Source organism: Cotesia typhae, unplaced genomic scaffold (assembly GCF_013202065.1).
Source record: "Cotesia typhae breed Kobodo isofemale line unplaced genomic scaffold, CoteBio_Ctyphae contig_5, whole genome shotgun sequence".
Lineage (NCBI taxonomy): Eukaryota > Metazoa > Arthropoda > Insecta > Hymenoptera > Braconidae > Cotesia > Cotesia typhae.
The window spans coordinates 5,267,528-5,295,454 of NW_027423757.1; the positions used below are offsets into that span (position 1 = coordinate 5,267,528).

General features: G+C 30.3%; 2 protein-coding genes across 14 annotated transcripts in view; one reads left to right on the forward strand and one right to left on the reverse strand.

The window, feature by feature from the left end:
- LOC141531521 (disks large 1 tumor suppressor protein-like) overlaps window positions 1–27,927 on the forward strand; it is a 309,925-nt gene that overhangs the window by 38,519 nt on the left and 243,479 nt on the right. For 12 of the 13 annotated variants that reach the window (XM_074249400.1, XM_074249401.1, XM_074249405.1 and 9 more), the window contains one exon: window positions 21,702–21,833. In XM_074249400.1, the coding sequence (XP_074105501.1) occupies window positions 21,702–21,833 (132 nt within the window). Of the gene's footprint in view, window positions 1–8,456; window positions 8,545–21,701; window positions 21,834–27,927 lie in introns of those variants that run through there. The other variant, XM_074249403.1, reaches the window with a different exon arrangement.
- LOC141530474 (facilitated trehalose transporter Tret1-like) lies at window positions 1,933–4,000 on the reverse strand. Its single transcript, XM_074247592.1, has 2 exons — window positions 3,718–4,000; window positions 1,933–3,624 (listed from the first exon to the last, which is right to left on the reverse strand). The coding sequence occupies exons 1-2, from the start codon at window positions 3,794–3,796 to the stop codon at window positions 2,228–2,230; spliced, it is 1,476 nt and encodes a 491-aa protein (XP_074103693.1). The 5' UTR covers window positions 3,797–4,000; the 3' UTR covers window positions 1,933–2,227.

A 27,927-nucleotide genomic window follows, 5' to 3' on the forward strand; every position in this document is an offset into this window, starting at 1 on the left:
ACACAGTTAAGTCTTATCTGCTTCTTTCTGTTATTAGCCACTACATGAAATTTATCGTATCATTAAAAATAATAGAGTTATTCCTTACGTTTTTCAAGGATTAGAAGGAAATTTCTGTTTAATAAAAGCAGACCTACCCGGAAAAAACAAAATTTAACTGGTTTCCATCTCGGATGGAACCTAGTTCTATCTATAGTGAAAAAATTTACAGATGGTAACTACTTCTATGTAGATTGTAGTAGGGACAATTTTCGTTGAACTATTATAAAAAAGCATCGATTTAGCGACCTCTTCTAGCTTGTTACGGCGCACAAAGTAATGAAGCTTACTATAAAAAATGAAGCCAAGCATAGTAAATTTTAAACGAGACTTGTAGCTACTGCATGCATATCCACATGTTCAAATATTATCCCATTATGCAGTTACACAAATTATCCACTAGAAAGCCTTGCATGGTCGCGGCCTCTAGAGCTCCTTGAATCTTGAGATGTGAAATTTCGCCAATGTACAGCGGGAATGTGCTGAAATACATACCGAGACCAATACTACTAAGAACACGATATGCGACCAATAACACTGAATTCTCAAAAAAGGAACATTTTCATCCCACTGCAATGGGCATTCCAGAAAGCAGTGTTGATGTTTAAATGCCGATTGGCAGTTCGTTTTATTAAGCGCCCATTGATCGAACAACGTTGGTAAGCGATACAATCTAAGTCATTTCATTTAAGTCTGTTGGAAGTTAATCATCTGGATTTTTCGTTGCGTTTAATTTTGTTAAGCACAGTGAAATTCATTCCTATATCAGTCTAACCGTCTCTGTGTATACTGTATTCTACAGTATTTTTTTAATCGAAGAAAAATATATATAAAATTCTATTACAAGAAAAAAATTATTTCAACTAATAACTATTTACTTACTACGAAATTATTAAAAAACTTACATGTGCGCTGTAGATCACGTAGTCTCGCGAGAGCTAATTGTATCGCAATAATCATTAGTGAGAGGTTCATATATTGCTCTTCCAAAACCTCAAGTCTTTCTAACCTTTAGTAACACCTCCATTTTAACATTTAAGGGTCCTACCTAAAAGTGTTCTACTCTTCTACTTATACTGTAATGTAAGTTCAAATTTTTAATCCAACTCGACAATTCATGGCTGTTTATTTAAATGCATGTAACTAGAAGACATTGAAGTTAGTAGTCACGACTATTTTTTAGATTTTTTTTAACAAGTAAATTTGTCTCGAAAAGTTGTTTTTAAAAAATTGCATTTGTAATTTTTCAAATTTCTACATGGCAACTTTTTTTTCTAATTTTTTTTGCCATTATTTATTTGTTATTAATTATAAATTTGTTATTAATTATAATTTTTATTGCAACTAGTCATAAAATTGATAATTGTATTCAAGATCATTTTGGTTTGTTATTTATGATTAATCATTAAATGACGTCAGTATTTATTTGCCGATTATATTACGAAAGAAACAATTTATTAACTTGATAAAAGGTAATCTCAAAATGAAAGTTTCCTTTAGACATTGTTTTTTCTCGTTATAATTACTTTGTTTTTATTGTTGACGTTTAGAATCTATGAATGAAAATCTATATGCATTCGTGGTTTTTTTTTTTTTTTTTTTTTTTTTAATCGTATAAATTGAATTCAAACTAAAGAAATCAATGATTGCATAATTGTTTTGATTGTCTATACATAGTTGTTTTAATTAAAAATAATTTACCGTAATTATATAAACATCATGTCCACATGCCGTTTGTGAGATTAATGATAATGATGAAAGTATTTAATCACATTAATATTTCAGTTCAGTGATGGTTTCCAAGAAATAGAGGAAATGTTGTTCCTTATCTCAGCTAATGTAGTGGAATAAGGTGAAAATATTTTAAAATATATATATTAACAATAAACATAATTACAAAAATGTTTTCTTTTAATTTATAGAATACAAATTATTTTATAAAGAATTAAATAGTATAGAATATAATAATTTTAACTTGTAGTAGTTATGGATTTAAAATTAAAATTCATTACAGAGTATCATTCAGTATATAAAATATTTTTAATCTCGACAGTATATTGAATCATTTAAATTTCAACACACTCATTTTCAATTACATATGTCAAAAATATAAGCTAATATAAAATACAAAATATGAACAAAAATAATTTGTATGAATAAAAATAATTTCATCTATATCACACAGTTATCATACTTTTTCAGTAATTCTAAAATTTTCATTATACACTTGACTCTTGTTATTATGATTATTAAATTTAAATTTAATACCACGAGATAGAATTTCCTGTATCTCCGCGAGCGATTTACCTTTTGTCTCCGGAATAAATATCATCGTATAAATTCCGGTAGTAATCATAAGTAAACCATAAATCCAAAATACGTATTTCTCCGAGAGAACATCTACCATAGGTTGATAACTTCTACTCGCGGTGAATGCAAATACACCTGATATTCCGCTGCTTATACAAGCACCTATACCTTTAACACTGGGTGCAAACATTTCACTTATAAACGTAGTAGGTACCGGCATCAAACCAATTGCAAGGCTAAATTGATAAACAATAGCTGCAATTATTGACATCCACTGAAGATTCGGATTTTTATAACCCAAATCTAGTAATTGGTAATTCAAACCCCATAAAAACATACCCGAGGCGACACCGATACTTGACAGCAGGAGCATTATTTTTCTTCCGCATTTGTCATTAGTATAGGTCGCTATCCAACTAGAAGCGATACTTATGATACTTACGCTTATTACTAAGGTCGAGGGTTTTATTATATCTACATTAGCTTTTGTCAACATTATTTCCATGTACGCAGAAATGGTGTAGAGGCCGCTTAATTGTACAAACGCAAATATTATATTAACCATTAATAAGGTCTTGCGATTTAACGGAGTATTGAGTGCTTGCCATGTGTCCCTTAACGTCAACGCCTTATTTGTCTCCATAAATTGCTTAAGAGCATCAAGTTCATTGGTGACGTCAGCATTTCGATTGTAGAACCTAATTGATTTAGCAGCCTCTTCCATCTTGTTTGAGTGCACCAAATAGTGTGGCGTCTGCGGCATCAGACTAAATGAACCCAAAAATATCAAATTCGGTATGAGACTGATAGAAGCGAAAAACCACATGTCTAGATATTTTCCCATTATTGTTCCACACAAATTTCCGAGCATAAGACCCTGCATGATCAAAGCCACCAGGGCGCCTCGAATTCTAGGATGTGAGATTTCTCCGACGTATAGTGGGAATGAGCTATAGTACATTCCCAGACCGATACCGCAGAGGGTTCGTGATACATACACTAATGTCACTGAATTCATAATTATAAAGGATGCCCAGCCCAGCGCAAAGGGAATTCCGGCAAGTAGCGTCGTCACTTTACTACCAATAACATAAACAAATATTGCTCCTAAAATTGCACCACCTGGTCGAGAGAGATTGATCAGTGATGCTATCCAGGACGCTTCAACTTTATTTATTGGAAGCTCTGAGTCCGGATTCTCTATTGAATCCAGCTTTGCTAAATACGGCGAAGTCCAGCCGGATATCAAGCCCACCATCATTGACATAAGAAGCACTAGAAATATTTTTTTTGTTTTTATTATTAAATATGTAATTACTAAAATATATTTTTAACGGAACGAATATATGATTGAATTCTTTAACTTACGTTCTAAAGCTGCTAGCCATTGCGGCCATAAACCAAAACGATTATTTGGCAGGTGTGGAGATTGATTGGTCATTATCATTCGAATTAATTCACTAAATTATCACAAATTTGTCAATAAAAAAACACAACACTAAAAAATGATTAATTAGAAAGGAAGTTAATTATTTTTTTGCCGATTATTTCGAAAATATTGTCTCACGGTAAATGTCATCTTCTTCGAATATGATAAATCTTGGGTCGAATATTATTTCTCTATTGTTTGTTCTCAGCAACAGCAGCGTTAACTGAGGATTTAATTGATGTACCATACTATTTTATATATTAAATTGCCTCGCGTCGCATCGTTGGCGCACGATTAACTGACTCAATCATATTTTATTTACTGAAACTAACATTAGGAGAACCACTTAATGGGAGAAAATTATTTTTGATATACGCGCTTACGACACGTTTTAATAGATAACAGAGGTTAGTTTGTCAATATTTTTCATTTTATACTTTTACTGTTTAGTTTATCAAAGCCATGTACAATTAGTTTAAGCAAATACCAAAATTAATTATCAAATGATGTAAGTGTTTGATTTGGATTTTATTTTGACGGTGATATAAAAATATTATTATTTTATAGGACAAGCAATGATAATTCATTTTAAATCATTTATTTTTGGTAGTTTATCTTAATTTTATTACAAAATTCAACAAATATTATTTTATGATAATAATTTGTCATCATAAAATCTTTTGTTTTAAAAAATATTTTTTTTTAGATATTTATTACCTTGAATTTTTTTGATTTCTTTTTTATTTTTATGTTGAAAAATCGGGGCAATTAATTTATATCAGTAGTTTTTAAGTGCCGTAAGTTAATTGGTTCGTTCGATGAAAAAAAAAAAAAAAAAATATCGTTGAAAAAATTTTATTATTTACAATTGATTTTTATTAATTTTAATGTTCTCTATTTTTCTATTGGTCTTTAACCCAATGAACCGCTGATAATCCATCAATGATTTTTATCGAAAAACATATATTATTCACTTCGTTTACGGAACTGAGAGTCTTGATTATATCTTATTGAACATAATACATCGTAACGAAGGTCAGCTATCATTGACATTAAAAATACATATCAGTTTATTATTACTTAATCGTCTTCAGCCGGCTGGCTATTAATTTTCAATGTACAGGTTCTCTCACATTCAATAATCATAATCTGAACTGTCTTTTTAATTGTATGCACGTTACAGTACAAGTTTATATTATCAGATAATCACTTATCACTAGTCTTGTTAATTCTCTAATTAAATTAATTTGTCATCAGTTCGTTCATTATTTGACACCGCAATTATGAAACTAGATAAATCTACAAATAATATTCTCTAATTACAATTAAAATAATTATATGTTTGTCACGTTACCGGTGGATATCAACTAAAAGTTTTTTTTAGATATGTGTATTTTTGGTGTTAATATCTCAATCATTAAATGGTCGATTTTTTGTAATGCATAATTTATTGAATTAATTATTTTTGACGACAACCAAAAGCACATTGATAAATTTAGTAGTTTCATGCTTGAAAGTATATAGATGGTGGATACTGAGAACGGTTACGTGTCATCAAAAGATAAAAAATGAAGTATGTCTAAATTGAACGTTCCACTGACTCACAGAGTAGATAATATGTGTTACGGAAGTGAAATAATAATAATACGCTGCAAAAAAATTAATTAATAAACAAATTCTTGAACTGAAAATTTTTTCTGAATTCAAGGAAATTCTACTTGATTAAAGAATTTTCGGTCTTGATTTAAGACAATTAAACTGATCAAAATAAATTTTTTAATTCAAAAATTTTTTTCTCAAATCAAGTTAATTATTTTTTCAGTGTAATAATAATAATAATAATAATAATAATAATATTGACCAATATTAAATTTCAGTAACTTTCTATTGACTGTAGGTTACTCAGTAGTTGTTAGATGCCAATTTCAGAGCAAAGTTATTAGTAAAACTCATACCTAAAGGGCCGTCTTAAATCCAGAGCTTCCAGTAGTTGAACTTACCAAGCCATACAATGTTCACTGGCGCGTATCAATTACTCAATTATTTTTAAATTGGAATTTCAATCAAAACCTACTGTAGTGTTCTTTCATAAGATTTTTTCTTCCAACTTCTCAACCAAGAATTAATGATCATTCAAATCAGCATGTGGGAATATTTTTTAATTCGACTGTCTAGCCGATAAATAAATACGACATTACTGTCGTATGTCACGAAAAATTTTACTCAAATAAGAGCAAAAGGGGTCGGTAGTTTTTAACAGGTGAAAAATATTGGAGGTTGGAAAATTTTATAATAGCTGTCGGGTAAGCTATTTGTCCCGGTAAGTCGTTCATCTAACGTAACGACGAGTAATAAGGCGTAAAAGCCATTAGGTCGCTAAGATCTAATACGCCCTCCCATTTCTCCTCGAGGCACCAGCTCGGAGAACGCTCACGAGAATACGATGAAAGAGGATTTTTTACTTTCTTACAACGAAAGTACAACGAGGGTCGAGTAGTTCCTGAGGGTTCAATCGGTTTCCCCAGTCTGCTCTCGGGAAATTCGTCTCCTCTTCTATCTTCTATCTCACAAAGCCCCTACATCATTTCCTTCCTCTCCTGTTATGTGTCTCAGACCTTATTCCGTTCCATTCCTCCTCATCTTCTGCAGCGTACACATACTACAAACACTTTATCTCTGAGTTTTTCTCTTCACGAATTTTTCCAAATTTCGATTTTGAATCGGAACCACCGCAAGAATTGTCTCTTTGGAATCTTTAACAAATTCTACAATGTCAACTTTGTAAAAATATTTTCCGTGTCTCTTTTATAGCGTCCATCTTTCCAAGTTCTCGAAAACTTTAATCTTTACGTGGCAGAGGCGTTATCATTTTTTTTTTTTTTTTTTTGATACATTGAGAAAAATAGAAAAGACACATGAATGAGCGAGAGAGTGCTGCTAGTTTGGAGATGTAGAGGCCGGATTTATTTTTTTTTTTTTTTTTTTTGTCAATTCACCCCTTCTTAGGTCTTAGTCGTCTACTTCTACTCTCAGGTCTTTTATCTCGAAAAAGGTTGATCCAAAGTAAGAATAAGAGGTGGTTGCACTTCCTAACCGAGGTAAACATAGTCCGACACAACACTTAACTAGGAAAGTAAGTTGCGGGGGTGGATATGTAACAGTATAGTAATACAGCAGAAAGTGAGGGGTGGATGATTCGGAAGAGGCCAGAATCATCAGGGATATGGTTTGGTGGGAATGCGGATGAGATGGGGTAGTAGTGTAGCTGGGAAGGAGAGTTTTCGGTTTGAGTTGGTGCTACTGGGGCTGGCGGATGCTGCGGGGTCAGGGATGCTGCACACTAGGTCGTTGGGGATGAAAAGAGGCGACGTCGGCAGTCACTGGATTCTGGTCGTTCTGTTCGGTCGTCCCAGTGTTCTCTGTGGTGGTAGTTTTATCTTGCTTCGGCTGTGCTCAACAGTCGCATTGTACGTGACTCAAGCTGCACTGCTGCTGACTAAAATACTAAATTCCCGTGACAATCTGTCTATTTTCAGAAGACCCCTACTCGTTACTTGTGGATTACCGTTAGGTGTTCTTCTACCATTTTTTTTTCCTTTTTTATTCTATCGCTTGAATTTATTTTATTGTGAAACATAAATTTTGTACACCTTCTGTTTTTATAGAAATTTCTTTCAACATTTTTTCATTTTTCGTCGCCAACTTTCTATTGTTTACAATTCCTCTCTACCAGAGTACTGAGTGCTTATAAATTTTGGCTGTTTATGTTTACCCAATTAATTAGTGACCTCGATTCAAGGTTTATGCAGATGCCGTTGGATCCTTGATTCAGTTACACATTGTTGATTTTATTTACTGCCACAAATGGTTCTTGTTATTTTCGTTGTTTTGATGTTACTGTTCATTATAATTACTGTGCTCAGTTAATAATTAATAATACAGCACAACAATAATTATCGTATATTTAGTGAATTCGTGGATAATATTTATGTTAAATTAAATTGAATAAAAATTTTTTCTTAAAAAGCTTTGATTATTAAGCAGTTAACAGAAAATATAAAATAGTTTATGTCTAGTTTGAATTTTAGCTTGTTTTGTTTTGCCAACCGGCAGTGCGTGCTGCTGTACGAGAGTTTTGTTTGATTGTGTACAAATACGAGGAAAATTAATGATAAACATGAAGCACAGACAAATATTATTCAACATCATGGAAGGTATCATGCTTGTGGAAATTCAAGTACAATCGTATAACAATATTAACAGTAAAATGGTTTTGAATTTCTCCCGGGATTAATACTAATGACATGAGTAGCCAATACTTGATCACCGGTTAACCGTTTCAATATTATCTTATAATAATTCTAATCAAGATTAAAATTATAGTTACAATTATGATAATGATTATGATAATAATGATCATGATGAAGATGATCATGACAAGTGAAACGGCAACATGGGATTGTACAATTATCTGACAAACAGCCCTAATAGTTGTGCGAGCTAGTACTCATTTGTGATGAGCTGATGATGTGATAGTGACATGAGTGAATGCTGAAGATTAATGGATAAGTGATATGACATTGAGAGAATTCTGTCACCCGTCACGAATAGTTGACAGATAGAATATAGCGAAAAAAAATGGAGAAAAAGTGAAGCTACGGTAGCGTAAATATAAGCAGGAAATTCACTCGAAATGTACGCACACGTTCATGGAGAAAATGGCACATGCTGTTATCTACCAACAGTGCTTTACCTTGAACGTTACCGTAAGTTCACAAAATAACTAAACCACTTACGTACTTTTAGATAATAGTTTTTTGGGTTTTTTTATATGCATGTAATTTAGTTATCCAGATTAGCCATTATCATGAAAAACTATTTGAGATAAACCAGTTGCTGCTGTTTATCCTTTTAGAGCTTCTGCTTCTGCTTCTGTATATATATTTAGATTGAAAGAATTTTAAATAGAAACTAGAGATAAAAATGAGGCTTGGGTTGATATATTCATAAAGATAAGAGATATTAAATTAATTAAACGTCATTTAGGAACTATTTTTGATGGGTGATAATAAAAGCATTTGCAAAATAACATTATAAAGTTTGGTTCATCGTCGCTGTAAGCCCACGCCTGTAAATGAGATTTATTCTCGTTCCTTTAATATAACGGGTGACTGACTGTACATCCAGAATATTTAATATCAACTGAAAATTCAATGATGCATGTTGAGAGCATTTTACATGTAAAAGAATGTTGTCAAAGTATTAATTTTTTAATTATATTAAATCGGTGCAGCGCATCAGTGCACATTTAATCGATCTGCTAGAAAAACAAAATTTAATAACTTGTACACCACTTGTTGCTATCAAATCAGATGGAAACTTGTTCGCATTTCAGCACATTGAGGCTGTTGATGAGGAAAAAAAAGAGCAACCGTTTAGAATTGATGGTATTAAAAATAGCTTAAACATTTTCATATTGATTTGTAATACTTTAACATTTACTTTGTATTCAGGATAAATATTATGCGCAATACGTCATTCGTAATTGCATAATAAATACCTAGCTTATTCTAAGTATAAAATGATTTGATTTGTTTGTACCTGTTATTTACATCTTTCCAATTATTTATCATTATTTAATTGTGGTACGGGATTTTTTTAATCATCGAACGTCTTTCCAATTATTTTTATTCATGGCCACTCATTTTTATAACATTATTTCCTCATTGCAACTATTTATTCGATATCAATCGGATTTGGTTATATTTTTTGTATAAACGTGATTAATATATCAATCATTTCAAAACAATTGATAAGTTCAAAACCTGTTGCGTTTATGCATAAGGAACAATTTTTTGTTTTTTAAAATAGTTCTGAAAATTTAATTAAAATATTTTCAGTACGTGAATTTACAAAATAATCACAATAAAAGTAATAATAATCATAGTTGTAATAAAGAAAAATTAGGAAAACAGTTAACCCTAAAGGCCATCACTGAAATTTCCCGCTAATTCCATATATAAGCGCTTAAAATTGCACTTATGCCGTTTTTGAGTTCTTCGAGCTTGAAAATATAATTTATATGTTATTTCAAGCTCGGAGAGTTAGCTGTTCTATGCTTTTGAGTTCTTAGAGGTCAAAAGTCTAATAGAAGTTTAATAAAACACCAGTCTTTATATTTTCAAACTGCAATTGCTTTTGAATGAATAAACCGATTTTTTTTTTTTTTTTCTATTGTGAGGTCAATGATACCTCACAAATGAATCAACCGATTTTGATCAACCTGGCGCCGATCAACATGGTTACTCGATGTTGAGAGCCGATTAGTTTTTGAAATCGATCGATAAAGCCGTTTACAATTTATTCCAAAAAACCACATTTGAAAAAATTTGTTTTCGTAATTTTTTTAAGATTTCTCAAAATTTACCAGACCGAATCGGTTCAAATTCTATTAAAAATCTAAGTTTGGTCAACGCCTTTCGAATGGTGCCAACTACAATCAAATGGGGCAAAACCAATAAATTCTCAATTTTTGAAAATTTCCAATTTTCTTTACGAGAAGTTAAAAAATATTAATACTAAAATTTATTTTGCAAACATTAGAATTACTTTAATCGACATAAGCTCTCATTCCAATGTAATAATTTCACTAATTGGTATTTCGAAACTAATTATATTTAATATCGATTTACGGTTCACTTAAAATTTACAATTGCGCACTCGACTTCCAGTATCTCATTGATATTTTTTTTTCCTTTTTTATTCCAATTACTTTCATTGTCCGTTCATCCGAATTTTCGTAGATCTACTGAAAAAGGTCAAAAAAAGAATAAAAATTTTTATCCCATATGAACAATCGAAAAGGTTATCATTTGAAATGAAGGGTTTTTAAGGTCAGGTATAAAAATATAAAAACAAAGATCTATTTATTCAGATACAAAATCCATTTTCCTATCATGTTACGTCAGTAACAATACGCTACGTTGAAGCACTTTTAAATTGTTCGTTACACCGTACCTTTGAGAATTGTAGATACACATTTTTGAAACACCATAGTTGACTGATCACTTTATATGGATGTTGTTACTTTCCAAACGTTCTCATCTGTGACCCTGCGTTGCGCTGGCTCGTTTTTCAACATATCCAGTTTTGAATATAAAAATTCTCAGTATAGTAGTCTACAGTACGGTTCACATTTTTTTATCTATCCCCAAGGGCGTATGTGCTACGCGGAATAAAAATTATCCATACCCTGTTTTCTTCGTACGCGATATGAAAATACAGCTGTTTTGTTACAGTAGAACGAACAGAGTTTATTTTTTATTTTTTATTTTATTCAACTTTTACTGAATATTGTTACTGAGAATCCACACGAAAAGATTAGAACCCGACTGGTTCGTTTCTGCACCAGACTCGAGTGCAAGAAAAAATGGAAGAAAAATTAGTTTATACCAGACTGAGTCGTGTGCGCACCAGACTGAGTCCTGTGCGCACACGACTCAGTTGTGTTCTGCAACAGACTCAGTCGGGTGCTGCACCAGAATCCGTGCACGGGACGTGGGCCAACTTTGGCTTCCTGATTCAGCGCGAGCTTGGAACTCGGCATGCCTAATTCGGAACGAACCACCGCCGAACTTAAATTTCTGGTCGGGCAACTGGAAAAATTCATGATATTAATGATATTGACTTTGACGTCGTTGGTCGTTTCTAAAACGTTGCAGTGGTTACTTAAACTTCACTAAATTCAAAGTTACTTCGATGCTCGGCTGCAGAAACGTCAGAAGTTTCTGTCGAGTTATTAAAAATTAAATCAAAGGTTATCTCGTTATATGTTTGCTTAAAAAAGTAATTAAATTAGTATATAAATTGGCAGATTGCTAAAACGTCAAAACGTCGAGATTTGATAAAAAAAAACTTACTTTTCTAAAATTTTAATTCCTAAAAGTTTTCAATATTTCACATAACATTTTTAAAACATTATAGAATTCAATAAATGTTTTGATTCAATTAATACTCAGTTGATCAATATTATTAGTGGAAACTTTCTTTCTATTTTTTTTAAATAAAATGAAATCACACGTAACTTTTTCAATTTTCAATACAAAAAAAGAACTACCACGCAAGAAAAGTTTTAATAACATTTAAGTTTTTTAGCAAACAATGTCTATTTTTGACACAAATTAAACTATTCTACGTGAGAAAGCTTCTTCCATTGAGTATCAAAAGTCAACATTCCCGTTATTTGACTATCAATGATCGTATATTTTTCTCTTAAAAGCTTGTTCGTATAATTTATCATTTTTTATTTATTTTTGATTTTAATTATCTCCTAGAGAAGGAATACAATATCAATGCTTCAACAATAAATGCATATTTTTCAATATTGATCTCGCTTAGCTACTGGCGAGTTTTTTTTTATCATCAGAATAATATGAAGAAATTTTAATTGTACATACAGAGCTTTGTTTAATAAACGACTTAAAGTTAATATTCTAGTTTAAACAAGCACCGTAGTTTTTCTCTTTAAAAGCTTGTAATTACCATTAACCATTACTCCCCTATTTTTTTCATTTTTCACTTGAACACTCTAGAAATTTATTTACCTCTCCAAAGCTAATTCTAAAGTCATTACTAAAAAATAATGAATTATTAATCCATTAAATGGAATAATATAAATTTTTTTTGAGCTTGCACTGGGATCTTTTATGAACGCGTATGCATCCGCATAAAGGTCCATACTATATGAATAAGTAGTATAGTAAAGGGGATAGGTAAAGTGTGGGAGCAGAAGAGTAATCAATCGTGACGTAGATGTAGAGACCGTCTGGAATAAGTTGATCGGCGCCTACTTTACAGTAGAACATCCTCTTCTCTATTTTATTCTATTCTGTACTACTTTATACTAGCACTAGCATAGCTGGTCGGTAGATATACGAGCAACGACAGCACTTGATAAGTGAACGAAAAGAAGATAGAGAACGATCGTCTTCTGCATTTATACTATGTATATAAATTTACACATGTCTAGCACAATTATGGTATGCTTTTTCTTGGCGCCGCGTTATTTCATTTCACAGTGCGTACATGGATATTTCATTCGTTTGTTAATAGATAGAATAAAGCCTCAGAAGACATAAATAGACAAGCTGATACTCGAAATACTCATTGATAAATGGATTACATTTTTGTTTTATTAATCCGGGGATTATTTGATATCGAAAAACCAAAAATATAGTCAAAAGTTTTAAATAATTTTTTTTTTTTTTTTTTTTTTAAGTTAAATATTCATAACATAGATTTTTTTAATTATTTTATGACAGGATTACAATATTTTATATGTTTTGAAAGCACTATACAGAAAGAAAAAAATTCTTGAGTGTACAACTAATCTTTTTGACTAAAGAAAATATTTTAAAGTAAAGTTTTCTTGAGTCAAAAAAATTTTTTTGTTTTCAAGAAAATTTCTTCTTGCTACTAACCAACTCTGGTTTTTCGGAAAATTTTCTTTGTTCAAGTAAATTATTTTTCTGCATCTTTAGTCAGGCCTAGGTACGAGTGTTACTCTTTTTTATAGATTCACACTATTATCTTGGTTAATAATAAAAATATAAATAAAGAAATGAAAATGAATAAATTATTGCAGCACTCCAGTCACAGTTTTGTACGTCTAGTTATTAATTAAATCTTAATTACAGAAGTTAATGGCAGAATTAAAAACTAAAATTTTTTATTGAGATCTGTGACCGTGGAAGCCGGGATCCCTCTGCAAATTACTGAAATGAAAGCAGTAAGCACTGGGCGATGAATTAAATTATTAAAGTCAATTAAAAAAAAATAAATCTCTTAAATTGAAACAAAGACGCTTGTTGGGTTTATCTTTGAGAATAAGGGTCTCGAAGCATTTGTCTTGGCGAACATTATCATGTGAGAATGATATATGTGCACAGACTTGATCCAGACTATAATGTATAGTGTGGGAGTAGTTTGCGTGCGATTACCAGTTTTGAGTGTATGTAGACGCTTTCGCGTTCACAATTGCGAGACGAATTACGAAGCTGTATAAAGGGGCCTAGATGAAGGACTGTGAATGAGAGGGTTGATAGCATAAACAATGAGAGAGAGAGAGAGTTTATTCATGCCAAGGCACAAGCCTAATAGCAATATTCAGTTATAATAGATACAAAATTTTTTACATATTTAATATTAATATTGCAAGTACATAAATTAAAATTAATTCTAAGCATTTTACTAAATATTTTAACGATATTAAGCAAATGTTAAATCTTATCTGATTCAACAAATAACTCTAAATTCTAAATAACATTTGAAATATAAAGACATATTAAGGTAAATTTCACAATAATTGAGAATATTAAGGGTCATCAAGCGATTCTTCAATTATCCAAATTTAATAAATGATCAAAAATTTTATTTTTAAACACCTCCAAACTGCTTGAGTTAACAATGTCGTCAGGTAGCTCCTCCCACACTCTTATCACAGTAACTATAAATGAACGCTCTAAATAGGTAGTAGTAAAGTGAGGTAGTTTAAATACAGTGTGTTTTTTAGCTGCCAATCTACTAGAGCGTCGCACATCAGTTTCTTCCAAGAATGCATCTCGTAAATAGCCCGGTTTACCGATTTCCAGCAACTTGTAGAAGTTGCTACTTGTAGAAGAAGAGAGAGAGAGAGAGAGAGAGAGAGAGAGAGAGAGAGAGATTGATAGTTTATTAATGCCAAGGCACAAGCCAAATGGCAATTTTAAATACAATATGATTTACAAATACAATAATAATAGCAAAATTATATAAGTACATAAACTAGAATAAAAATCTAGTATAAAAATTTATATTAATTTTATCTGATTCAACTAACAAACTCAATAAATTATTCAATTAATAACAGCTGATAAAAGAACAAAGTTGGAGAATTTAACACTTCGAATCTAACAGTAATTTGCAGAGAACTTATCACTTTACAATAACATAATTAATAATCCAAATTCAACAAATGGTTAAAAATTTTATTTTTGAACACTTCAAGACTAGATGAGTTGACAATCTCTTCAGGTAGTTCTTCCCACAATCGTATTACACTCACTTGGAATGACCGCTCCATGAAAGTCGTAGCAAAATGCGGAAACGTGTAAAGAGAGTGTTCTTTGGCTGCTAACCTATCTGAACGTCTGACTTCGGTCTCCTCAACAAAAGAATCTCGCAGGTACTTTGGTTTACCAACTTGAAGTAGCTTAAAGAAGTAACAACTCATGAAGTACATTCTACGATATTTCACAGTGAGCCATCCCAATTCTCGTTGATAAGGTGTTATATGCTCATCTTTTCTAAGATTAAAAATGAATCTAATTGAGCAATTTATTGCACGTTGAAGTTTCAAGTCATTTTCAGATGTTGAGTCTACTAATACGATGGAACAATAATCAACAAGTGGTAAGATGGTTGATGATACTAACAATTTCCTGATGTCAGTTGAGAAAATGTTCTTCCGAACCTTGAGAGAATGCAAGGCTGAATTAATTTTGCTAACGACTAGCTTGACATGATCATTCCAACTTAGGTTCCTACTGATGTGTAATCCCAAGCACTTGGTAGTATCAACATATGGAATTATGACACCATCTATAATAATAGGTGGCAGATCAAAATTACTCAGTTGTTTCAACTTGCTATTTGAACCCAAGATCATTGCTTTGGTCTTGGACAAGTTTATCTCCAAGCCATGCTTCCTTGCCCAATCTGCAACTGATTGTGCATCAATGTTAATCAAAGAGAGAGAGAGAGAGAAATAAGGGAAACGGAAGCTTGCTTTACGTGTAACGGTGAACAAGCTTCTTGTACTCACGGGTACTTTTGTTGGCCTCAATATTTCATATCCGTTCGGCGGTCCCGTATATGTATTTTTATTATTACCCTTTTCATTCTGTACATATGATGTAAAAGCGGTCGTTTTCACCACTGGCAAAAACTTGTTAAATTCATCATTGTCATGTTAAAGCTGTTGGCACTTTTATTTCTTTCATTGCTTGAATAACTTTCGAAAAAATATATAACATAATGTTTATGCATAAAAATATATCTTTTAGTTAAAACATGTTATTTTATATGTTTTATTTTATTTTGTCCCGTATAATATTTTGAAGAATGAAATATAATAAAATAAAAAAGCACCTCATAAAAAGTATCTGGATTAATAGTAAATGAATTTCATATTTTTATTTCCCCTTTCAGCGATATATCTTACGGATTGCGTGCTGGTAAATGTCAAAAAAACATATCCTCATTTTCGATTCACACTGTAGAAATGCCTTTGTGTGTATAATGTAAGGATGTAGATCAAAAAAGAAAATTACTGTACAATATTTATACAGCATACAATCTATTATATTATAATATAGATGATACTATTAGATTTTTTTATATTTATTAAGTAAAATACGATATGATTTATTAATGCGAGTTTCACGTTTTTAAATTCATTCAATTTCCTATTGACAGATTTAATAACAATAAATCTTCTGGAGTATTTATACTGAAAGGAGAATTAAACGCGGAGTACAAAGAAGAAAATAATCACAAAGGAAACCTAGAAAAAGGTTTAGTTACAGAGTTGAGTATACTTATAATCAAGGTGGTATTTAGTCGCGATACGTGAGGTATTCATGGGCCACGTATTCTCATTTCTTTCTTGTTATCGAAAATCTTACCAATCACAAATTATACCAATCTTTTCGAGCTTACACCTACTTTATAACACTCACCACCTTAACTTTACTTCACCCTACATTCCGATAGCTCCTCTTTTTCAAATTCTTCGAATACTTTCGTAAATATATGTTTACTATCTAAAAATCGATACTTGAGGCTCTAACAAATTAGATTTACCGAATTTACATACATCACGTGATAAAATTTCTAACTTATAAATAATTTCATCGAAATGGCTTTGTTAAAAATTTATTTTATTGAGATATTCTATCCGGATTTGGCTTACATAAAATCAAATTAACTATAATTACAGTCAATTGAGGAAATTCGAGCTTGTCATACCGACATTGTCGACCCTAAAATGTAATATTCAGACGTAACTTTAATAATTTTTTCCCTTCTTTCTTTGCATATCAAATCGATAGACGAAAATAAATATCAGTGAAAAAGTTTAATCACATTTTTTCAAATATTTTATACCATTAAAAGAATGTACTTATTCAACATTGTAATTTTTTATAGAAAATAGTACTAACTAGAAATTCAAATCGCGCGCAACGCACGAGCTCTAATCTAAACTAAATGGGGATCAGGGACCATTTTATTCGATCGTTTGGTAAATTTTTTATCATAAGACACTTCTTGTACATTTGAAAATTAAACTCATTACTATGTAACTTTAACATTATTGCTATTCAAATTTCTAAGCTAATTAATTACGACTTCAGTTCATTTATAATTAAAACAAATAAATTAATTTCAAAAGCTCATTATTGATTAACGTATTTTCAACTATAATTAAACGTAGAAGTCTGTAATATGTATAATGATTCTCATTGTTCTATTTATAAATTAACTAATTAAAGTATATCATACACATTATTCAACGACTATATTATGTTTGGTAAAACCAAGATTTTTATGTTAATGAAATAATTATATTACAATTATTATAGAGAGTCACTACTAATTTTTCTCTTCATTGTGAGATGTTCACTCTTAATTAAAATATTTTTCGAACGTTCAGTCAAAATTTCCGCTCTTCCTCAATATTTTGTGATGCTTAACAATGTTATATTTTTATTTAGCTCTATATTGTAAACAAAGTTTTCCATTAATCAACAATAAAATGAAAAAGTTCATTTTTACATTTAAATAAATGTCAAACAAAAAAAGTAATTATGTTAATTACTAATTTTTCACCAAAAAGTTTAAATGGATTAGTAAACAAATTTTAATCGTCCAAATGTTTTTCATGGGATATCTTACCTCCTGGGTGGGACGATAATGACAGTGACAGTTAATTTATTTAACGCTGCTAGAATTTTCTCAGTCTCATTAGGCGCACCCTTGTGTATAATTTTCCTATTTTCGGCTTAAAGAACACTTGTTTTTAGATTGACTATCACTATCGCGATACAAACATCTTAATTATCCGTCGGAGGTTTATAGTGGAATATTAAATTAAAAATTACAATATAAGTTTTTGTTTGTCTTACATTAAAAAATTTTTTCTCAACTCTGGTTTTAAAAATGTATTTTTTTTTACTATAAAGATTGATTTATAAGGGAAATTGGCAGCAGTCTGCTTAACGATCACCGGATCCGTGGGTCAGAGTCTTAATCTTGTGGGTCTAATGGATGAGGGTCGTAGAAGCTAAATTTTTTTTTATTTCATACATTTTACTTGAAATGTTTTTTTCTTTTGGCACGTGACCAGATTTCTCAGACACTTTTATGTGTAAGTGAAAATATAAAAGGGTAAAATATCTAACGTTTTTGCGAGACGAATTATTGAGAATGAATATCGATATATATATATACACAGAAGACCTCCTTCTCCTCCTCCAAAGTATCTCGAAGAGCAATCGAAAAAAGAGACCCCGATAAAGAGTAGCACTTAAGGTGATTGCAAATGGCAAAGATTAATTATAATTAATTAACCGATTTTCAATACCATTATCATCAAAGCTGTTAGTCAATCGCAATTATATTGCACGTGTTTTTTGATACAGAGTTAATTTTTAAAACAAAAGACTTACGTAATATAACTCGAGATTTCAGCTTTGCTTTATTAATTGATTCCGTGAAGTCTTACTCTCTAGATGTACTTACATAATCCTCGTTAAAGTTAACATTCACTAATTAATTAAGCCGGTGCCTGAATTTGTAAACGGAATATTCATTGTTTTATTATACGGTGGGCCGTATCGATTTGAATTAATTTTCAATTTTATACGCAACACTAGTCTAAGCTTTACCGTATGAAACAACAATCGAGTTGTGTGTGTATGCATATGTGGATATTATTAATCATCTATCTGCAGACTGCGCAAATCTCACACAATTGGATTGTGTAGTTTTTTTTTTTTTTGATTTGCAATCACCTTTCTATTGTAATAGAACCTTATTGTTGATATTCTATTCATTAACGGCTTTTGTAAACGTTTCCAAAAGTCCGAAATTTATTGACCAAAAATACTTTTTTTTCAAATTTATTTTCTAAATCTATTTTTATACAGTCAAAGCTTAAGAATAATAAAATTGTATAATTTTTAAAAATTTATAACAGAAATTTTAGGGACAATTTTTAACATGTTAAAAGAGTTAAAATAAATTATCAATTGTTTTTAAAAATTTTCATCTTTTTTATCGTAAAAAAATGTTTCATGTTAATATATTAATTTTTTGTGAAGAGAAAATTTTCATTCTTTTATATTAAAGTTGGTCATCAAACTCAACGATTGGTCCTTGAATTTTCATTTTTTTTAAATACTATTAAAAAAAATAACATTCATAATAAATTGAACACGTTTCATCGACATTGTAAGAAAAAGAAAAAAGGAAAAAATTTGGATCTTGCGCTCGGTAGCGCAGCATTACTTATACACGCGTCATTACAGAAATACACTTTACTCGGTACCTTTTGTTTCGAACGTATACTCAGTAGTTGTTTCAACCTGATGGGTAAATAAATATAGGCTTGTATACAAACATATATCCGGGTATATAGCCGTAGTAACGTGAAAATGTCCTCACTCTTCACATACTGTTTCCCGGTAATAGTATTAGGTAGGTACGAAAAATGAAGGTGATGCACGAAATGGGGTGAGAGCCAAGAGCCAAGTTGCGATGAGCAAGCGAGAGGGAGCAAGAAATGCTAGCGAGGAAACTCGGTGAAAGAAAAATAAAAAAGATCAAGTTAAATAGAAAAAAGTTTAGCAGAACGATGTTTTTCGCTTGGCATGCCATTGTATCAGGAAGCCGATGCAATCGCCATTATTTGTTCAGACTCAGTACTTACGTTAAGGTCATTTTCGCGTCGCTTACCATACAGCTTAAAGTTGTGTGTACTTGCATGACATTACGTAAATATATATTGCAGTTGTTATTGATGTTGTTACTGTTATCTTTTCTCAATCTTTAGATTATCTTTTTCGGGACGATACTATCATTATTGTTACTGGTTTAATGTTTTTCTAAAATATGTAAATGCACAATTTTTTTTTCAATAAATATTCAATACTCTGAAACTATTTAACAATATTTTATGAATAAACACCCCCCGGTCTTTTCAAACTGAATTTATAAAACAAATAATGGAGCTCAGTAATGGATTCGTATCCATACCTCCGGATATCGTATCGGTTGTTCATATAATTTCAAAACAAGTAATCAAATCTAGTATTAAATTAACAGAAAATATAATAATTATGAAAATTTAATTCAATATAAATTGATGAAAATTTTCTTTTCTATCGTAATCATTTAAAATTTTCATAAAACAGAACTTTATATTGAACTTCCTAATTGACACTTTATCGTAAGATAGACAGTGATTTTAGTTGCTTGGTGAATCTTACTCATAAGGCCATGTTTTGAATAACTTAATTGGAGAATCTTTTGGCGTGTAACCAAAGGATTCGGATTCAATTTCGATTTGGCTGAATTATTTTTAAGGTACCAAAAATTTTCTATTAAAACAATCTACTCGAGTATTATTAGATTATTACTTTACAGAAGCAAAAGCTTATTATTATATCAAAAGTTATGAAGATTATCAAATTAGAATATTATCAGAAATTTCTTAATTAAATTGTGCGAAATAAATTTATCCTTTATTTTTTTACCTTGATTTTTTTATGATCACATAAAATATTTTTAATTCTCACAAAATATAAACTGCATAGTTTTTTTTTAACATATATTTTTAATTTCGCGCTAAGAAAATCGAAGATTTTCAAAAATCGGGAAGTTATTGGTTTCACGACCGTTTTATAGTAACCATAATAAGGTTAAGTAAGGAATTCAAACTCACATCTCTTGATAACCCATCAGTGAAAAAAATCTTCGATTTTCTCAGCGGGAAGTTCAAAAAATAAAATTAATTTGATTAAAGAGAAAACCTTTTAATCCATAAAAATAATTTGAATCAAGAAGAAAAATTCTTGACTCAAGTATAATTTACTTAAACCAACAAAGTTATTTTCGTGCAAGAACTTTTTTTGCTTAATCCAAAACTTAATCATCTTATTCCTGCTGTTATTATTGTTTGAAATATTTTAATCCTAACAAAAAACTACGTAACATTTCTATTTTACCAATCCTCTTCTGCTATTACTAAATTTTTTATTTTAAGTTTATCTGAACAATAATAAACTTATTATAAAAAACTAATAATAAATAACTATAACCACAACTCGTGTAAAAAATTTATTACACAAAGATTTATTCACAAAGTAAGTCAAGATTAAACCTTTAAATTCCATGCCTTCGATTTTATAGCAAGAGGAAAAAAGTTAAAAAAAAAAAAAAGAATAGAAAAACGATAGTCAGTGGAACGGCGACGCTGCTTCTCGTAACTTGCTTATTGAAAGTAAATTTAATAAAGGTCTATAAGAGCGTCGAAGAAGACGGTCTTACTTTCCATCGAACTGAACCTAGCAGAGCAGAGAGCACAAGGCTAACAGCTTTGACGTTGGTATACAAACCACGGTACCAGTCTCTGTCGACGACTGTTGGTAATCAAATTCAATCTCGAAGCTTATCACATTATTCAATGTCGCTATTACTTCCGCATACTTATAGTAAAAACATAAATGAAATTGTTGCTCGTCATGTCTTTGATCTATTTATTTATTCATTTTTAATGTAAATATAAATAAATAAAAAAAACGTATTTATGAATTTCTGATTACAGAGGCTCATCGGGCGTTGGAGTTGCTGGAGGATTATCATGCAAAGCTGACGAGACCGCAGGATAAACAGCTGCGGCTTGCTATTGAGCGTGTCATCAGGATTTTCAAGAGCAAACTCTTCCAGGCTCTTTTGGGTAAGTTTTATTCATCCACTTGGCTTATATTTACTCGGTACACATTGTACACTTTAGCGGAGACTTTCCTCGTTGAGTTAACACACAACCAAGAGTTTAATGTTTAATTCAATGTTTGCTGTTAAATTAACTTGGGTAATATAGTATAGTATTATATCAACAACAACAAACACTCTTGAATAACTATTTATGTGTAATTACAGTGTTGCTTGCAAAAGTACATGTCATGTGAGCTTCAGTGCACATTGCCTTGTGTTTAAGCTTGATAACAAGCAACAGGAGATATTAGATTATGTGCTTTAGCTCTATCTATCGTCTCTTTAACACACTAAATATACATTTATCCTACCGAGATGATTTTACAAATTATCACTTTCGAGTACAATATAAGTAGCTTGGCTAGTTATTGTTTTCAATTGATTACTGTAATTAGCTAAATTTGATTATGCTGAATTGTGGAGAGCGCGATACTCCGGTTGCTTTATGCAAATATACGTTATGAACCATTATGTATTATATATTATACATTTGGTCTGTAAATTGATACAGAAATGCTCTACATTGCTCATGTAGCAGTAATGATCACAAATGAGTAGACTTGTAAGGGGTCAAGAGGATATCCAAGTGGAATTGTTGCCAATTCATTGGTTGGATTTTCAAATGTGCATCGAGAAATGATGTATATTACTTTAATTTAATGGGATTTTATGTGAATATATGGTTAGTTCGTACCAAATCATTATTTTTTTTTTCGATTTGGTTCAGTTTTTTTTGTCCATTAGAAAAACTTTGTTGTAAAGTTTTAAGAACGTATGGAATTTATAAATTCATATGAAGTTATTATCTCCTTATTTTATTTCTAGACTAGCATTTATCCATTGAACGCGGTTATAAAAAATTCAAATTAAATTTTCAATGTACGAATTTTATTGTTAAATAAAATATTAAGCTTGAAATTTAATTGGGATATTAAAATAAGAGCTTCACATATAAAATATAATGAGAAATAATAAAAAATTTACTGTTTAGTTACATAAATAAATCAAATTTAGTTTTATTTCGAATAATTGTTCATTGATTTTTATAAAACTTGCAATGTTAGTAATAAATTCAGCTTGGTCTAAATCTTCAAATTTTGGCCTTTACAACTTTTTAACAAAATTTTCGTCATTTTCTGCCTGAAGAATTTTTTCAAAACAATTAAAAATTGTCCGGTAGATTTATGTAGGTTCATTATTCTGACTCGGGGTTTTATCGAATTTTATAGAAATAGAGCTTCGCTGAATATAGTTTCCACTGAATCTTGAAAAATAATTAGATTTAAAGAGTCTTAAGTGGAGTGTGTGATAAAATGATAATTGCTTTGATACAGAATTCATTTTTTCGTTTAGATTTTGATAAGTTTTTTTTTGAGAAAAAGTTTTAATTTTTAATGATGTAGAATGAAAATAAAGTTTATCGATTAATAAACATACGATTTCCCGCTTGTTTGTTAAAAAACTGCTGCAATCTAAAAAAAAAAAAAAAAAAAAAACTGAAGCACCTTTGGAAATACTTTGTAAAATTATAAGAAAAAAAGTTCAGAATTGAATGCGTCGAAGTCTTTAGAGACTGTTGCTTGCATATAAATAAAAAATATTATAAAGATAAGAATAATAATTATTATCATTGCAAAGATTGTGGTACGAATCTTCTTTACAATAAAACATGAAGCTGCGCGTCTTATAGGTTTCGTTTTATATTATTGTCAACGATAAAAAAAAACAATACCCACAGAATTGCTGCTGTTACAAGTACGAAGACTCATTATTGTTCTGCTGCTCTGTCAAAGATTAATCTTTTTCCGCGAGTCTTTTGTTTCAAAATATGTGTAGAGTTGGAAAAGGCTGTTGATCTTACAAACATTTTAAACATCTTCGACTTTGTGTTTTACTCGCGACAAAAAAAAATAATAATAATAATCATTAGCAGTTGTGATGAATGGATAATTAATTCCGACATTCATACCATGATTTATAATGGAAATAAATATTTGATACTAATATATTATAGTGCAATGAAAAATGATATTTTTTTAATTCAATATAAAAGATAAATGAACATATTGTTATACTCGTTTATTTTTATGGGATTCAGTTTGTTTTTCATGATGCGAATCAGTAATAATACAAGATCTCATTTATCAAATTAAATATTTTTTAGCATAAGAAAAGTCGGAGATGCTTAATATTAATCAATACATTTCGACTGACAGGTATATTTAGACAGAAATATGATATTTGATGATTTTTGTAAAAAGTTTTATCCTTCTCATGATTTCATTAAGTTCTGTCACAGAAATACAAAAATTAGATTACGCTTTTAACAGAAGTACAAAAATATGAAAATAGATTACAAAAAGATTATTACAAAATTTTCTAAATACTAGTTATTAAAAATTCCCTTGAATAAGTAAATACTTACTCATTTTCAAAGCAAATCGAATTAGTGCTTTATTTCCTACTTGAAGTAAGTAAATATTCACTTATTAAAGAGAATTTTCAGTAATTCATGAAATGAGAAAAAAACTTGATCGAAATTTTTCTTTGTTTAAATGAAATTTTCTTGCAAGTTAACTTTATATTTTAGTGCGTATTTTATTAAAATTAACTAGAATGAAATATATATGATATAATAATCGGGTTCTTTGTTGAACTTTATAATATCAATATTTTTCACGGATATTATTATTTATTTCAATCTAAATTAAAACGATTTAACTTAATAACAAATATTTCATTTCTTCTACACACTATTCAGTTAAAAACAATTTCTTCGCTCATTAAATAAAATTCAAATCCAAGTACACGGCCAAAGGTATGCTCACTTTTGTTCTCATTCTCAGATTAAACTCATAAATTCTCGCTCGTTCATTACATTGCCACGGACATAACATTAATGGTAACAGCGAAATCGCAAAATAGAGTAGGAGTGTTATAAAAATTTTAAACCGCAATTGTTTTTTTTATATTTTTTTTATACTGCGTTAATTTTTTTATTCCATATTCATAAAAAATCAGAAAAATAGAACTAAATTCATAGACGTGTATTTTTTTTACATTCTAATTAAATCTAAAAACTTTTTTAATCAAATTGTTAAATGAAATTCAATGTAAAAAAAAAAAAAAAAAAAAAAAATTTAATCCTATTCATTTTTTCAAATTCAATTAACTTTTATTACCTACATTAGAAACATTTTTTTATTTCACTGAAAAATACATTTAATGAAATATTTACCGAGTAAATTGTAGTATTTTTATGCCCCTTACTAACGCAATTGTTCCACGTTGATAAATATGTATAGGTATGTAAGACACATTAAATAATTCAACGTGCTAATTTAACTCTCGAGTATTTATTCACCGCCGAAAAATATATGCAATAAATAAAGATTATTTCTTTCACATTTTACGTTTTAAGTTGTAATTTTAAGAGACTCTAAATCATTTATAAATTAACTCAACTAATTCCTGAATTAACTCGACAAATAGTTAAAAAAATTTTTTCTTAGCGGGAAGTTAAAAAAAAAAAGGAAGAAACTTTGATTATCGCATTACTTCTATTCTACAATAATAAGAGACCGTAAGGATATTGCATTATGCACTACTACTTATACTTAGCAGTCGGACTCTTCAGTGAATTCTATTCTCCTTACTGTTCTGAGCGAATTAATTCACATTTTATTAAGCTCTCTAGAGCATCGTTGCATCCCTAACAAAGTTAAATAGTGGTTTAGAGTAGGAAATACACGATATACACAAGTCTGTCCGCTACCGCTAGTTTAGAGCTACACGATACACGCTTCAAACTTGGCTTTTGCCTTTACTTCAACGGTGCACTTACGGCTGCGCAAAGTTTATCCAGTTTCTTAGTTTAGCATCTGAAATGCAGCTTTGTACTCGATCTACGAACGACTCAAATAAAGACTTATTAACTATATTTATATCATTCACTTTATTCTATTTTTATTCTAATTAAAAGCATTAATTTAATTAGCGAAAGCTCCGAGATTCAAATCCTGTTCACGATACTTTAAATGCTGAATTTTAATAGATTTTTTTTTTTTTTTTATTAAATTATTCTTTCTGAGTAACATTCTTACACTATACAAGCCTTGAGGGCAAATGTTTTGCTTCACTCTTCCCTGAAAATCAGAACATTAACTTCGTTGTTTTTAAAACTTATTAATTATTCATTGCATTATTTTGAAAAGGAAATTAAGAGAGAATATTTTATTGAGCTCCTTCGTAACATGCGTTTATTAACTTTACCTATATGGATGTATATAACTATCCATTTAGAGGAATCGTTTGAACTTAATCAAAAAATAGGGACTTATACACAGAAGAGTCTAAAGTCTCTTTCGGACTTGGACCCAAAAAATATCGACAAAAAATTTGAGTACGGAAAAAAATATTCGATTGTTGATTTATAGTAAAAAAAAATTGTAACAATAATGTAAAAAGTCGGGTTCAAAAATTTTAGACTTATCATATTATACTCTAATGCTACCAATAAAATATCAGCAACAATCCATTAAACACTCTAGGATTTTTTTGCAATTAAATAAATTTTGTTGTTCTTCACTCCATTCTTTTTTTAAAACTTAGAAAAAATCAAAGTGTATTTTTTAATTTTCACCCTCAATATTTGAAATAATTTTTTTTTATATAATTATATAAAAAGCTTTTAATTAAATTTTGATGAATATCTTTTAATTATGAATATTTTATATACAGTAAAAGCTCTTTATTCGCGGGGTATATGTTCCATAAATATGCCGCGAATACAGAAACCGTGAATACGGAATGGTAATTTATATGGAATTATAGGGGATACGTTCCTAGGTGACAAAAAAAACAACAAATATATAAAAAAAATATTTTATTGAAATTTTTTAAAAATTTTAATTAATTATCTTACGGCTTAGGCAATGGTTTGAAGAATTTTGTAATTTTTTCTTGCTTGGCAGTTTTCAAAAGCTCCTTCAATTCAGACTGATACACAGCAGCTGCATTAGCAACTTGCCTCTTAAAAATAAGACTTCGTTCCATAGATGGATCAATGTTCATAAAGAAATCGCAAAGCTCATTTGCCATTCTTAAGCCTTCACTAAGATTTTTCAAATTAAATGTCACGTTTCCAGTGCTTGTTGAAGCCTCTTCTTCAATGGGCTGTGAATTTAACATTTCCTCCAAGTCGGTTTCAGTCAAATCTTCATCTTGCGATTCAAGCAATTCCTGAATGTCACTTGATTCGATCTGTTCGAACCCATCTCGTCATATTCCATTCGCGATTTCGGCTATGTTTGTAGTCAAAATTTGAGCTTGCACAGATTCTACGTCATTTTCCGCAGTCACAGCAGGCTACAATTTTTTCCAGCATGACTTCAATGTGTATGGATTCAGTTCTTCCAATGATTCTTTTATGTTTACGATGCATTTTGCTATGTCAAATTTCTTCCAGCATTCCATAACATTCATATCAGGATTGCATTCCATATTATCCAATATAATTTTGAAGGTTCGTCTTATGTAATAGAGCTTAAAGGCCTGGATTATGCCTTGGTCCATAGGTTGAAGCAAAGCCGTCGTGTTGGGAGGTAAAAATGTCACTTTTATATTTGGATGCATAGTTTCAAGTTCGCGAGGATGACCTGGTGCATTGTCCAAAACTAGAAGCGCTTTAAAGTCTAAATTCTGTTTTTTTAAATAAGTTTCAACTTCAGAAACAAAACAATTCCGGAACCAGTCACAAAAAATAGCGCTTGTAACCCACGCTTTTTTATTAGCACGCCAAAACACTGGCAGGTTGTCTTTGTTTTGATTTTTTAAAGCCCGAGGATTAAACGATCTGTAAAGCATCAGTGGCTTTATGACACAATCTCCAGAAGCATTAGAACATAGCAGCAGTGTAACTCTATCCTTTGCTGCCTTAAATCCAGGAGCAGACTTTTCGCTTTTAGAAATGAATGTTTTGTTTGGCATTCTCTTCCAAAACAGTGCAGTTTCGTCTGCATTAAATACTTGCTCAGGTTTGTATCCTCCATCAGCTA